This window comes from Panulirus ornatus, chromosome 1 (assembly GCF_036320965.1).
Source record: "Panulirus ornatus isolate Po-2019 chromosome 1, ASM3632096v1, whole genome shotgun sequence".
In the NCBI taxonomy this organism is placed as follows: domain Eukaryota; kingdom Metazoa; phylum Arthropoda; class Malacostraca; order Decapoda; family Palinuridae; genus Panulirus; species Panulirus ornatus.
Window position 1 is genome coordinate 10146056 of NC_092224.1, and position 14555 is coordinate 10160610.

A 14555-nucleotide genomic window follows, 5' to 3' on the forward strand; every position below is an offset into this window, starting at 1 on the left:
AATCCCTAAAGTACTAGAGGGAAGGAACGCAACCATTCTTGCTGTTCTGGTCATAAACTCATCTCAACCACTAGCAAGAAGATTCCTGACCACTTCTGCTGTCCCAGCACTGTCAGGAGAGCATCTTCAGGCTGGCGGGGCCTCTCTGTATTTCCTGAACGTGCGGGATGGATACAAGATGATACGCAAGTAAGACCCCGAGGTATGAAGGACATCCGGTAGCAGAACAGAGGCTGGTCTGAAGAAGAGGCTACCTTGTACCATTCTAACGAGATAATGAAATTTTTTTGTTGAAGCTATGTTGTGTAATAATGCACCTGGCGGGCACACAAGAGAGACTGCAATAGAGAGCCTCTGGTCCTCCATCAACAGGACTCTAGTGTGTGTGTATGACAAGCAAGGGATTAGTAATATGAGCGTCCTGGTTAAATCAAATATGAGATGGAGTGAGCATTAATGAAGCGACGGCCCCTAGAGTAGCGGCACTATAGGGGAGCAGAAGTTAATGAGCAGCGGGCATAAAAGAAAGAATTACAGGGAGGCGTAAATGAGGGTTGTGTTACGGAAGAGGATTATAACTTTAGATTGGATCCTGTCTTGTGTTATGGGAGATATTTACCGACTTTTCACCCACATATATTAGCAAGGATTCCACGCGAAGACTGATATGGCTGTTGTAAAGGGAGAGCATATGGAGGGAGGAGAGAAGGAAAATAAAACTGCAATATTTACGTGATGGGTAGAAGGATGGATCCCTGGAAAAACTTTTGGCTCACAGTCCCGTCGGTAAGGAAAGTGTAGAGAGGATGAGTGGTGTTACGGGCACGACTCAATGCTACTGTACACAAGATCACGTCTCTCTTTCCAATATAAGCTGGTGCTGATCCCATCGTCCAGCGGCAGCCAAGCTGAAGTTCATTAATGTATTAAGAGATATCACAAGTGTCCTGGTGGTGCAGTAGTTAAAGGCAGGTAACAACACATCTTCCACCTCAATACCCATAAGGGTGACTCGCACAAAGTTTTCCTTCTATTTCTTTTCCACGCTGTAATGATAAACTCCTGAGGTAACCCAGTGTACAAAGTGGCGCAGGTCCAGACAAAATCTTCCTCGCAGACAAATCAGTCCACCTATCGGCGTCTGCTACAACTAATTAGTGACATGACTAATGATATAAGAGACGGGCAGGAGAGACACACTACTGTGAACAAACCCGATGCACAAACTGTTCTCCCTTCAAAAAAAAAAAAAAAGAAAAGTGAACGTGTAATCTTCCAGTATGGAAAAGTGATTGAGAAGAACAAGGACAAAGATAACGACGATCCAGTATTATAGTCAACTATGTTCCCATGTGAGTAGCCACCACAGATACTCTCACTCGCTCTCACTACTACTGGATAGACACTCCCAACTGATGGATCACCAGGGATTGTTGGCTCCTACCACTCACCTCTGCTGGATCCTAAGCAGCGTATCCTGAGCTTCCTGCAGCTGGGCGATCTGTCGCTCCAGGTCCGTGGCCTCCTTCCTCAGAGCGTCGTATCGGTTCCTGGAGGACAGCGCCGCTAGACGGTCCAGGACGAGCTCATTCTTGAGAGGCGCTGGAGGGGGCTGGTCCTGCGGGAGGAGGAGGAGGAGGTAGTAATGTCAGCGGCACTACCAAGCACACTTATCTGACATATAAATAATGGAATGAAAAAAGAAATCCCACGCGATCTGGTCATATGCTATTGGGGTAATGGCCACCGACACACCTGGTTCATAAAAGTTTGGACGTTCCAGACATTAAAGGCAGCTGGAAAGTCTACAATAACATCAATTTTCAAGGAAAAGCAAAAGTGAAGGTGGGAGGGGAGAGAGCGAATCTTAATTACTTAAGTTTGCAGTGTAAGCGATGCGAGAGAAGATGGTGGGAGGAGAAAACGAAGGAACTCAGAAGGGAAGGTTCTTGATGCAGGTGAGGACATAGGTGAGGAACTAAACACGAAGCACAGGAAAGAACAGGGGATGGTCCATGATGAGGCCATCTGAGCTCGTAACCTAATCTGTGTTAGAAACAGGATGACAAAGACGGTGGCACCTTCCCGTCCAACCCTCGCTACGACCCATCACCTGGCAGGAAAACATTGAGAAAGAACATAAGCAGTGTTGAGAAAGCAAACTGCTGTGGTAAGCATATTGTAAGTTGTAACCTGACAAAGTTTTCACCAAAGTCCAAGTACATGACATCTGATGGTATTCTGGACTCCCAGTTACTGTACAGTGACCAAATAATTCTTTCAGATCTTCGCTAAACATGACCTTCGTTTCCGATAGTAATGTTGATGGCCAGTTATATTCCAGGCATTTCACGATTTTGTCTAAAACTACTGCTCCTGACAACACCTTATCTCGACTTTGGATAACAGCTGATGGGCGATAGTTCGAAGCGCATCTTTTCTCTTCCTTCTCGAATATGGGTGTTACTCTGAGTTGTCTCCAGTTATTTCGCACTTTCCATTCCTGCAGAAATTTGTCATATATTTTAGCAATTGGCAATGCTATGTACTTCTTTCAATACTCTGGGGTAGATATCATCTGGACTAGTAGACCTGTCCACATTCAGTTTATCTAGACATTTAGGTACTTCTCTGTCTTCAGTATCTTCCTACGTCCAACGTTTCAGTTTTTGGTGCCCTAAAATACGTTCTGTGCCTGAGGTATGCTACATGAATCTTAAACTGTAAACACTGAATAGAAATACATGTTTAAAGAGAAAACCATTCCATTATTGTTATTAGTTTGGATGCCATTTTCCCTCTAATAAGGGGCCAATACTAATTCTGATTCTGTTTTCGTTTTAGGGAGTTCGAATGTGTTGAAAAGATTCTAGTTTTCTTCGATTTGAGAGAAATTCTCTTTTGAACATTTTTCTTCCATGATCTGAACAGCTCTTTGGAATCTTATGTACTACACAATCGTCCTGTTTGTTTCTACCTGAAATGGCTGTAAGTCTTCCTTTTACATTTGATTAAGACATTGACTGATTCGGTCATCTAACTTGGATCTTCCCTTACACAGATCTTTTTAAACTTACAGAGGAAGCTGACACCTTTCACTGGATATTATTGCTTTTTCTAAGTTTCTCCACATGTGCTAAAACATGTTCATGTTTATGAGTTTGGTCTAATTTATATATATATATATATATATATATATATATATATATATATATATATATATATATATATATATATATATATATGTATATATATATATATATATATATATATATATATATATATATATATATATATATATATATATATATATATATATATATATATTTATTAATTTATCTTGCTTTGTCGCTGTCTCCCGCGTTTGCGAGGAGCGCAAGGAAACAGACGAAAGAAATGGCCCAACCCACCCCCATACACACGTCCACACACGCTAATATACATACCTATACATCTCAATGTACACATATATATACACACACAGACATATACATATATACACATGTACATAATTCATACTATCTGCCTTTATTTATTCCCATCGCCACCTCGCCACACATGGAATAACATCCCCCTCCCCCCTCATGTGTGCGAGGTAGCGCTAGGAAAAGACAACAAAGGCCCCATTCGTTCACATTCAGTCTCTAGCTGTCATGTAATAATGCCCGAAACCACAGCTCCCTTTCCACATCCAGGCCCCACACAACTTTCCATGGTTTACCCCAGACGCTTCACATGCCCTGATTCAATCCATTGACAGCACGTCGACCCCGGTATACCACATCGATCCAATTCACTCTATTCCTTGCCCGCCTTTCACCCTCCTGCATGTTCAGGCCCCGATCACTCAAAATCTTTTTCACTCCATCTTTCCACCTCCAATTTGGTCTCCCACTTCTCCTCGTTCCCTCCACCTCTGACACATATATCCTCTTGGTCAATCTTTCCTCACTCATTCTCTCCATGTGCCCAAACCATTTCAAAACACCCTCTTCTGCTCTCTCAACCACGCTCTTTTTATTTCCACACATCTCTCTTACCTTTACATTCCTTACTCGATCAAACCACCTCACACCACATATTGTCCTCAAACATCTCATTTCCAGCACATCCACCCTCCTGCGCACAACTCTATCCATAGCCCACGCCTCGCAACCATACAACATTGTTGGAACCACTATTCCTTCAAACATACCCATTTTTGCTTTCCGAGATAATGTTCTCGACTTCCACACATTCTTCAAGGCTCCCAGGATTTTCGCCCCCTCCCCCACCCTATGATTCACTTCCGCTTCCATGGTTCCATCCGCTGCCAGATCCTCTCCCAGATATCTAAAACACTTTACTTCCTCCAGTTTTTCTCCAATCAAACTTACCTCCCAACTGACTTGACCCTCAACCCTACTGTACCTAATAACCTTGCTCTTATTCACATTTACTCTTAACTGTCTTCTTTCACACACTTTACCAAACTCAGTCACCAGCTTCTGCAGTTTCTCACATGAATCAGCCACCAGCGCTGTATCATCAGCGAACAACAACTGACTCACTTCCCAAGCTCTCTCATCCCCAACAGACTGCATACTTGACCCTCTTTCCAAAACTCTTGTATTCACCTCCCTAACAACCCCATCCATAAACAAATTAAACAACCATGGAGACATCACACACCCCTGCCGCAAACCTACATTCACTGAGAACCAATCGCTTTCCTCTCTTCTTACACGTACACATGCCTTACATCCTCGATAAAAACTTTTCACTGCTTCTAACGACTTGCCTCCCACACCTTATATTCTTAGTACCTTCCACAGAGCATCTCTATCAACTCTATCATATGCCTTCTCCAGATCCATAAATGCTACATACAAATCCATTTGCTTTTCTAAGTATTTCTCACATACATTCTTAAAAGCAAACACCTGATCCACACATCCTCTACCACTTCTGAAACCACACTGCTCTTCCCCAATCTGATGCTCTGTACATGCCTTCACCCTCTCAATCAATACTCTCCCATATAATTTCCCAGGAATACTCAATAAACTTATACCTCTGTAATTTGAGCACTCACTCTTATCCCCTTTGCCTTTGTACAATGGCACTATGCAAGCATTCCGCCAATCCTCAGGCACCTCACCATGAATCATACATACATTAAATAACCTTACCAACCAGTCAACAATACAGTCACCCCCTTTTTTAATAAATTCCACTGGAATACCATCCAAACCTGCTGCCTTGTCGGCTTTCATCTTCCTCAAAGCTTTTACTACCTCTTCTCTGTTTACCAAATCATTTTCCCTAGCCCTCTCACTTTGCACACCACCTCGACCAAAACACCCTATATCTGCCATTCTATCATCAAACACATTCAACAAACCTTCAAAATACTCACTCCATCTCCTTCTCACATCACCACCACTTGTTATCACCTCCCCATTAGCCCCCTTCACTGAAGTTCCCATTTGCTCCATTGTCTTACGCACTTTATTTACCTCCTTCCAGAACATATATATATATATATATATATATATATATATATATATATATATATATATATATATATATATATATATATATATATATATATATATGAAAGGATCACAATTTCGCGCGTGATCAAGTATATTCTTAAAAGTCCACTGGTATTCCCAAGTGCACTTTCATGTAATAATCACATCATCAGGGGAGATACAAGAAAGAAATGTAACAGTCAGTTGATATACAACGAAGAGACGAATCTAGGACGCCATTTGGTAAACAAGTGATTGTCCAAGACAGACAACGAGCGTATCATAAACTTATTATGTGGACAAGAAGGTGAATTGTTTACAAATTTCATCAAACAATAAAGTTATCCAATTTGTATAGACCTTCACTAATATTAAGGTAATAATAATTTGTGTATTTGATAAAAGAAGATTCAATGATATTTCTCGTGGTACTGGAGTTAAGAGTTAATAGCTGAGATGGCATTACTCCAGTCAATACAATGATCATAGTTTTTAACGTGATTAAACAAGGGATTTGATTTTTGTCCAGTTCTTATCCTATATCTATGATGCTATAGTCTAACAAAAAGATCCTCACCAGTCTGCCCAACATCAAAATTATCACAATTTCTACATGGCACTTTATAGGTGCATCCAGGAGAATTTTCTAGTGAGTTCCTGATTACGATATTCTTTATAGTATTATTGTTGCTGAAGGCAACATTTAAATTAAAGGATTTAAGCAACGTGGGATGTAAGATCATTATCAAAAGGGAGAACTAAAAGATTCTTGGTGTCAATGGGAGGTTTGGGTTCAACTCTACAAAATGATTTCTATGCTAACTTAAGGTGTAGCCAGGCAGGATATTTTCTTGGAGGCATACGAGGGGGAAAGCTATGACACATTTTCCTTTATCTGTTTTCCTACGTCCAGTTTCTATTTGCCCAAAGGTAGCGACGTTCCGGAACTAACTTGTTCCATCTTCAGGCTGGAACTCATAGTTCTGTCGTGGATGGCTACTTATATATGATTCAGGTGGATCGGGTGGAGACAGGCGGGCGAAGCTGAACGGAAAGGTTCAAGACAGTGTTCACAGTGGAGGACACTGTGCCACCAACACCAGGACGAGGAAGAGGTCTTGTAAAACACTTGAAACTACCGGGACAGACATGAGTGGACTACTGAAGGATCTTGCCTCATATAAGGGGCACATGTTTTTTGATGACTCTCGCCCTATGTGCTAATGAAGGATGGACGGGAACGCTTGAGAGGCTGCTTGAAATATCGTTCCATATGTCGCAGGATATCAGGGTGCAGAGTCGAGGGTGTGGAGGAGGGCAATTGTCATACCTGACTTGATGAATGGTGATCAGAAAATTATTCTCGGCCACAGAGGTGGTTAGCAGAACACCGGAAAAGATGATCAGAAATCAAATGGATGACAACGCGCTATTCGGGAAAAGCTGGTCATTCGTAGGAAATATCTTGGATGTCGGCGAGCGTGAGCAACGTTTTGGACAGAAAGGAAATAGAAAAAGTGTGACCCCGGACTGCTAGAATGAGTTTGACACCATGCCACAAGGGTCGATGGTGAAGGAGCTGGATCTTCGACCAAGCATGAAGGGGATATTCTTTTGATGGATAAAAGATGACCTTAATGGAAGAGAACACAAGACACACATTACAGTGGCTTGCTCGATGCGTGATGGAGGTTATCAGCTGTGTTGCAAGGCTCAATCTTCTAACCACTGCTCTTCTTGATCTAGATAAATGAATCGCCAAAAGGACTGGAGTCGAGCCTGTGGATGACGCTGAGCTCATGAGAGAAGTGAAGACCGATGAGGATTGATTCAAATTTCAGAGGAACTCTGAACAAATCTACTGTTAGTCTGATACAGAGTTAATAAATTTCACTTACGTAACTGTAAATAAATGACGATGGGACACAAGTGAAATATATATGGGTATAAGGGAGTCTGTTGTGCGACAGACCTACAATAGGTGTTGACAGTGTAGTACTATTCAAGGCTTCTACGTGAGGAAGTAGCCACCTCCCACAAAACAATGCCCATTCCCTCAAAAAATCCACCCGGATCAGACAGTCCTCCTTCCCCGTAGTGTCAGAGAACTTCAACACTGGACAATTGTCTATCAAATTCAGTTGGCATATATAACGCTCCTGCGTCACAGTTCGTCTGCTGGCACCAGCCACCTCGTGTGATCACAGTGGACGTCATCACTCCTTGAGATTTGCAGGTTTCAACCCACACCTGGCGCCCTGGGACACCTATGAAGCGAGGCAAACTTCAGATCACAACCTCTTGGCTGACGTTATTCTAGTGAAGGAGACGAGCCTCCCTCCCTTCATACATTCCTCATGACCGGCTACCGTACTGACCACTCCACCGGTGGTGTGGACCAACACCATACGAGATGTCTTGGCCAACCTGCTGGCTAAAGAGCCACATTACTGGTGACCACCTCCATCAGTCGTGCACACCAACAGAGTACGACACGCTCCCTCTCTCATAACGCCACCACTATGCAGGCGAGCTTTATATCCTGGAGAGCATTATTCTTTGGTATTCGCTCCGATCATCATGCTTATTGAAGAATTCGCAGGTGAAATCTTTGTATTTTTGGGTAATAAGTCTTGCACTGGACTTACAAGGTTACTGAGCCTGATGGATAACTCTGTGTGCAGATCTGTACTATTTACTGTGTAGCCGTCCGGAGAAGCTCAATCAACACCATGTCTTTAAAGACGACGTTGTAACTGAAGTTCAGAAACTTCTTCATCAGATTATATATCCACTGATAAATAACAAAGCGTTTTTCTTCTTAGGAATCACTTTGTCTTTCAGCCATGTCATTAAGATATTACGACTATATGGCTATGTATAAAATGGCACCAAAAGATTCTATTCACCATGTCTGATACATAGCTATTCGATCTAAAAGCAGTATCTCTTTTCGTCGGTATCGTTAATGACCTTTGATATATATAGTCCAGATAATTACATGTATTAATTACTGGATACCACCAAATCAAAGCGACCATTTCCGTTTAAACTCCACCAATGGTAATATTCACCGCTCATTAAGGATAATGGTCTGAAAAAAAATCATATCATGGGTACTTATTCTTGGTAATGACTTATGACATCCATAATCTAGGTGATTAAAAACATATGCTAATCTCGAACATTTGTGGATGTCGAGACTCGTACTTAGGACGTGAAGGAAGGCATCACACATCTGTGTCTTGATATTTTCCGGTTAAAGGGAGAAAATTTAGACAACACAGATATCAAACAGCTGCTTCACTTCTACCAAGATGTATTTCTCTTATATTTTCATATGTTAGTACAGGCGCAGCTCATCTTGAGCCATGAAAATGTGTAATAATTGCATATCGGATAACGCAAGATGAAAATGTGTAATAATTGCATATCGGATAACGCAAGATGAAAATGTGTAATAATTGCATAATGGATACCTCAGCTGAGGTACTGCATTATGTTAGTTAACATTATACCACACACCCGGGAGGACATATCTATTGACACACTTCAGAGGTACTATTTCTAATGTTCGTTAATCACATCTGCATTTGGAATAGTTAGTCAAAATTCCATGTAATTATCTATATGTGATACTCAATACTATCTTGAAGATTTCGGGTATCATTTCCTTCGATGTGAAGTTAAGAATGTAGTTAGTCCACAACTCAGTCATTTCTATTTTCTAGTTTTAAAGACGAGAAGGACCAGAGGATGCCTCGCTCTTTGCCGCGTTATCATAACAGCTGCAGACGACACTACAATTCATACGAGTCTCACGCGCTGAAGGCGAGGACAAACTTCAAGAAGGTAGCAATTAAGTCTTCCAGTAGGACACATAACAGCAAGTTGATGAGACTCTGAACTGACCTACAGCCACACGTCCATGGGTATAAAAAAAAAAGAAAAGGAATTCAAAACTACTACGCAATACAGGGAACAGCATGCAGAGGTAATGTATGAAAGAGGAGGAGGAGAAGAGTTTTTTGTACAGTTATAACGGGCACACTGAGTGAGCACAACAGAGCTAGCGACCCTTCTTGATCAAACATGAACTACTGGATCCTGTCAACTGTTGAAGACAAGTGAACCACAGCTGGTGATAATAACACTACTCACACTCCAGAAGGAAACGATGTTCTCAGATAGAGTCACGCCGCTTCAGTGAAGAAAGAATCTTAGAGTTGGATTTATGACCAGATCATCAACAGCCACTGCTGACTGTCAATAATCAACACCATTGGGAACGACTGAAAGCACTTGACACTATACTCTCTAGAGTATATTCTTGGTAATGACTTATGACATCCATAATCTAGGTGATTAAAAACATATGCTAATCTCGAACATTTGTGGATGTCGAGACTCGTACTTAGGACGTGAAGGAAGGCATCATACATCTGTGTCTTGATATTTTCCGGTTAAAGGGAGAAAATTTAGACAACACAGATATCAAACAGCTGCTTCACTTCTACCAAGATGTATTTCTCTTATATTTTCATATGTTAGTACAGGCGCAGCTCATCTTGAGCCATGAAAATGTGTAATAATTGCATATCGGATAACGCAAGATGAAAATGTGTAATAATTGCATAATGGATACCTCAGCTGAGGTACTGCATTATGTCAGTTAACATTATACCACACACCCGGGAGGACATATCTACTGACACACTTCAGAGGTACTATTTCTAATGTTCGTTAACCACATCTGCATTTGGAATAGTTAGTCAAAATTCCATGTAAATATCTACATGTGATACTCAATACTATCTTGAAGATTTCGGGTATCATTTCCTTCGATGTGAAGTTAAGAATGTAGTTAGTCCACAACTCAGTCATTTCTATTTTCTAGTTTTAAAGACGAGAAGGACCAGAGGATGCCTCGCTCTTTGCCGCGTTATCATAACAGCTGCAGACGACACTACAATTCATACGAGTCTCAGGCGCTGAAGGCGAGGACAAACTTCAAGAAGGTAGCAATTAAGTCTTCCAGTGGGACACATAACAGCACGTTGATGAGACTCTGAACTGACCTACAGCCACACGTCCATGGGTATAAAAAAAAAGAAAAGGAAATCAAAACTACTACGTAATACAGGGAACAACATGCAGAGGTAATGTATGAAAGAGGAGGAGGAGAAGAAGAATCGAACAGGAGTTTTCTGTATAGTTATAACGGGTCCACTGAGTGAGCACAACAGAGCTAGCGACCCTTCTTGATCAAACATGAACTACTGGATCCTGTCAACTGTTGAAGACAAGTGAACCACAGCTGGTGATAATATCACTACTCACACTCCAGAAGGAAACGATGTTCTTAGATAGAGTCACGCCGCTTCAGTGAAGAAAGAATCTTAGAGTTGGATTTATGACCAGATCATCAACAGCCACTGCTGACTGTCAATAATCAACACCATTGGGAACGACTGAAAGCACTTGACACTATACTCTCTAGAGTAGAAAAATATAGAGTAATTTAGATATGATACAAAAATTAGACGATCAAAATCCTAGTTCCGACCCTACACTCTCGAATCAACACATACAGGAGACTATAATAATATGTCTATGCAAATCAAAGGATGCCAAGATTATATTCAATGAAACCAGTGTAAGTAATGAAAGCCAGACTCTTCAACTCCCGACTTTAAAGCCGCTAGAAACATTACGGAGACCAGTCTTTATGAATTACCAGAGAGAGATTCACTAGGGAAATATCTACAGTGCATTTTTCATCGACCAGGTAGGAATGGGTACGTAGGTAGGCCTGCAAGGCCAGGCCTCAAATAGACTAACTGATCAGGGGAGCAGTAAACCTCAGCCTCGTCCCTGACATGTTCCCGTCTTGCCTGCGGGTCTACCTCCCTTCCACCTCCATGGCAGTATCTCCTCAACTCTACCTTCATGGTAATGTCCCACACTATCGTCTCCAAAACACACAAAACCACTATTATATATATATATATATATATATATATATATCTATATTTTTTTTTTTTTTTTGCTTTGTCGCTGTCTCCCGCGTTTGCGAGGTAGCGCAAGGAAACAGACCAAAGATATGGCCCAACCCACCCCCATACACATGTATATACATACGTCCACACACGCAAATATACATACCTACATAGCTTTCCATGGTTTACCCCAGACGCTTCACTTGCCCCGATTCAATCCACTGACAGCACGTCAACCCCGGTATACCACATCGCTCCAATTCACTCTATTCCTTGCCCTCCTTTCACCCTCCTGCATGTTCAGGCCCCGATCACACAAAATCTTTTTCACTCCATCTTTCCACCTCCAATTTGGTCTCCCTCTTCTCCTCGTTCCCTCCACCTCCGACACACATATCCTCTTGGTCAATCTTTCCTCACTCATTCTCTCCATGTGCCCAAACCATTTCAAAACACCCTCTTCTGCTCTCTCAACCACGCTCTTTTTATTTCCACACATCTCTCTTACCCTTACGTTACTTACTCGATCAAACCACCTCACACCACACATTGTCCTCAAACATCTCATTTCCAGCACATCCATCCTCCTGCGCACAACTCTATCCATAGCCCAGCCTCGCAACCATACAACATTGTTGGAACCACTATTCCTTCAAACATACCCATTTTATATATATATATATATATATATATATATATATATATATATATTTATATATATATATATATATATATATATATATATATATATATATATATATATATATATATATATATATAAGCTGCATTCTCTTCATGTAAGAGGGTTTGAATAACTGCTGACATTAGGTATCCTATAAACTTCCTGGAATTAGTGTGGGCTGAAAAAGGTCTACGTGACGTGGGATAGTTCACAACAGAAGCTCGACGGGACCATCTGAAAAACACTACGTCTCCGTGAGCATCTTGGAAGCTGCGTATGCATGGCAAAATCAGATCCACGTGGAGTGTCGAGGACTGTTGTGATCTACTCCCTCACTTGAATTGCAATCGTGAAGTAAACAAAACCCTCATACATTAGCATTTGGTGTTCCTTGTACAACAAAGTCCAGGGAATTCTTATAGAATTAATTGTTGCGTTTTCTTTTTTATGTTCTCTTTTTTAGTCGTGTGCGTTGCGGGAATTCTACGCAAAGGGCACGTAGGGCAGGGTATATATATATATATATATATATATATATATATTCGCCGTTTCCCGTGTTTGCGAGGTAGCGTCAAGAACAGATGACTGAGCCTCAGGAGAAAAAATAATCCTCACTGGGCGTGAGTGTATCTCCGTTCCTTCTCTTGGAAAAGTAAAACCTGCCTCCCGCTCCCATAAACTGTAAAGCATGAGCCAACTGGAAATTCTAAAAAAAAAAAAGTTAATGGGCTCATAAAATCATTGCAATTTATTTACTGAAGAAAATATCGAATTGATCAGGTGGTGCTTTTAATGTATCTTATCACCATTATTCTTCTGAATCACCGGTTTTTTAAGATAAAAGATTAAAGTGACGCCAAGAACTGTTAGTGGTAACGTAGACTGTTGTCAAATATGGTAATCACCTGTTGCCAAATATCGCAGTGCAAGTCGTACCCCAGCAGTCACAGCCTCTATCATTTCCGCGCCATTTTTGCTCTATGATGACGGGTGTTGCCAATCGCAGCAGATGACTGTACTGGGCTTTTGTCCAATCTGATCCATTACCTTGTTTCCTCTACATCCTCTAAGGTCAATTCCTTCACTAGCCGATGGCAAACATTCTCCGTTTCTCTTCAGTGTAACCAATAACGTAGCCAAGTACGTTTTCTTTATATCGTTTTGAACGTATGGCTCTGTTTCGCTTCGCCACAGCCACTGTAAATTGCGGAATGGCAGACGCTTGAGCATTCGTCGGAGCCATCTTTGTTGTTGTTTACATGTGTCCTAATGCACGACTGGCTCGGTGGTTCTTATGGGCAGTGTGACACGACGCGTTCAAAAAAAAAAACAAAAACGACAGTCTATTGGAGAGACGACGATAAAAGTACACGGAAAAAGTGCTAGTGTGACATCGCCTTAACAGCAGCTTAATGTCAGAGGAAGGAAGGAAGGAAGGAGGAAGGCAGAGTAAGAAACTCAATGATATCTTTCCTCTTCGTAATGGATGTAAATGAGTGTGAGAACTCTCCCAGAGTACCTAGTGAACTGCCTCAAAAGCTCCTATGAAGGAGGTGGTGTTGAGGGGCAGGGAAACCTCCCTGTGGGAGGACTGCCTTCTTCATATCATTTAGTAATGTTTATGATATATTCCTGAGGAGATGAATGGACGTTATGATAAGTCCTATTGGAAAAGTGTTTTCTTTCACAAACTCTTATTCAAGGCAAGTCTGTGGTACACACGGTAAAAAGAAAAATTATCTTACCACTTTTTGTGTGAAACACTTTGACACAGTGGTCGAAGGATTCTGAGAAATGCCCATTACTCTGGCCTTACATTGGTAGCCCTGCTTCCCTGATGTTGTAATATATCCACTGCTAGTGGCATTTCCTGTCATTTGCCATAACAAATGTCATCGATTTCATATTTCGATGAAAATAACTATAAATTGGGGCCATCCTAATTATTAGGAAATCTGTCTCCTACTCACGCTCACCAACCCTACCAAGTCAACATGAATCGTATTGATCATTTCGAAATTCATTGAATCCATCCGAGAAGATACTTTTTTTACTGTGTGTACATCCAGCGGTACAATGTGTACATACACATACACACACTCATATATATATATATATATATATATATATATATATATATATATATATATATATAACTCCGTTAAAGTTAAATATACACACAAATACATCTATTTCCCTCAAAAATATCCAGTTACTACCTTCCAATTTCTTGAGCACGACTCCTGGGTATGGTGATGACAGTGTAGCATTAAGGGTTACGTCAAAGACAAGGCGCATCGTTCCCAGAGGTCGTGCTTAATATGGATGGTATCTGCGTGCTCAAAGGGCCGTATCGAT

At 41.2% G+C, this 14555-nt stretch overlaps 1 protein-coding gene across 1 annotated transcript in view; it reads right to left on the minus strand.

Moving 5' to 3' along the window:
- Stacl (SH3 and cysteine-rich domain-containing protein) overlaps positions 1 to 14555 on the minus strand; it is an 898939-nt gene that overhangs the window by 670568 nt on the left and 213816 nt on the right. The window contains exon 7 of the mRNA XM_071674332.1: positions 1452 to 1618. Coding sequence (XP_071530433.1) covers positions 1452 to 1618 — 167 coding nt within the window. The remainder of the gene's footprint in view (positions 1 to 1451; positions 1619 to 14555) is intronic.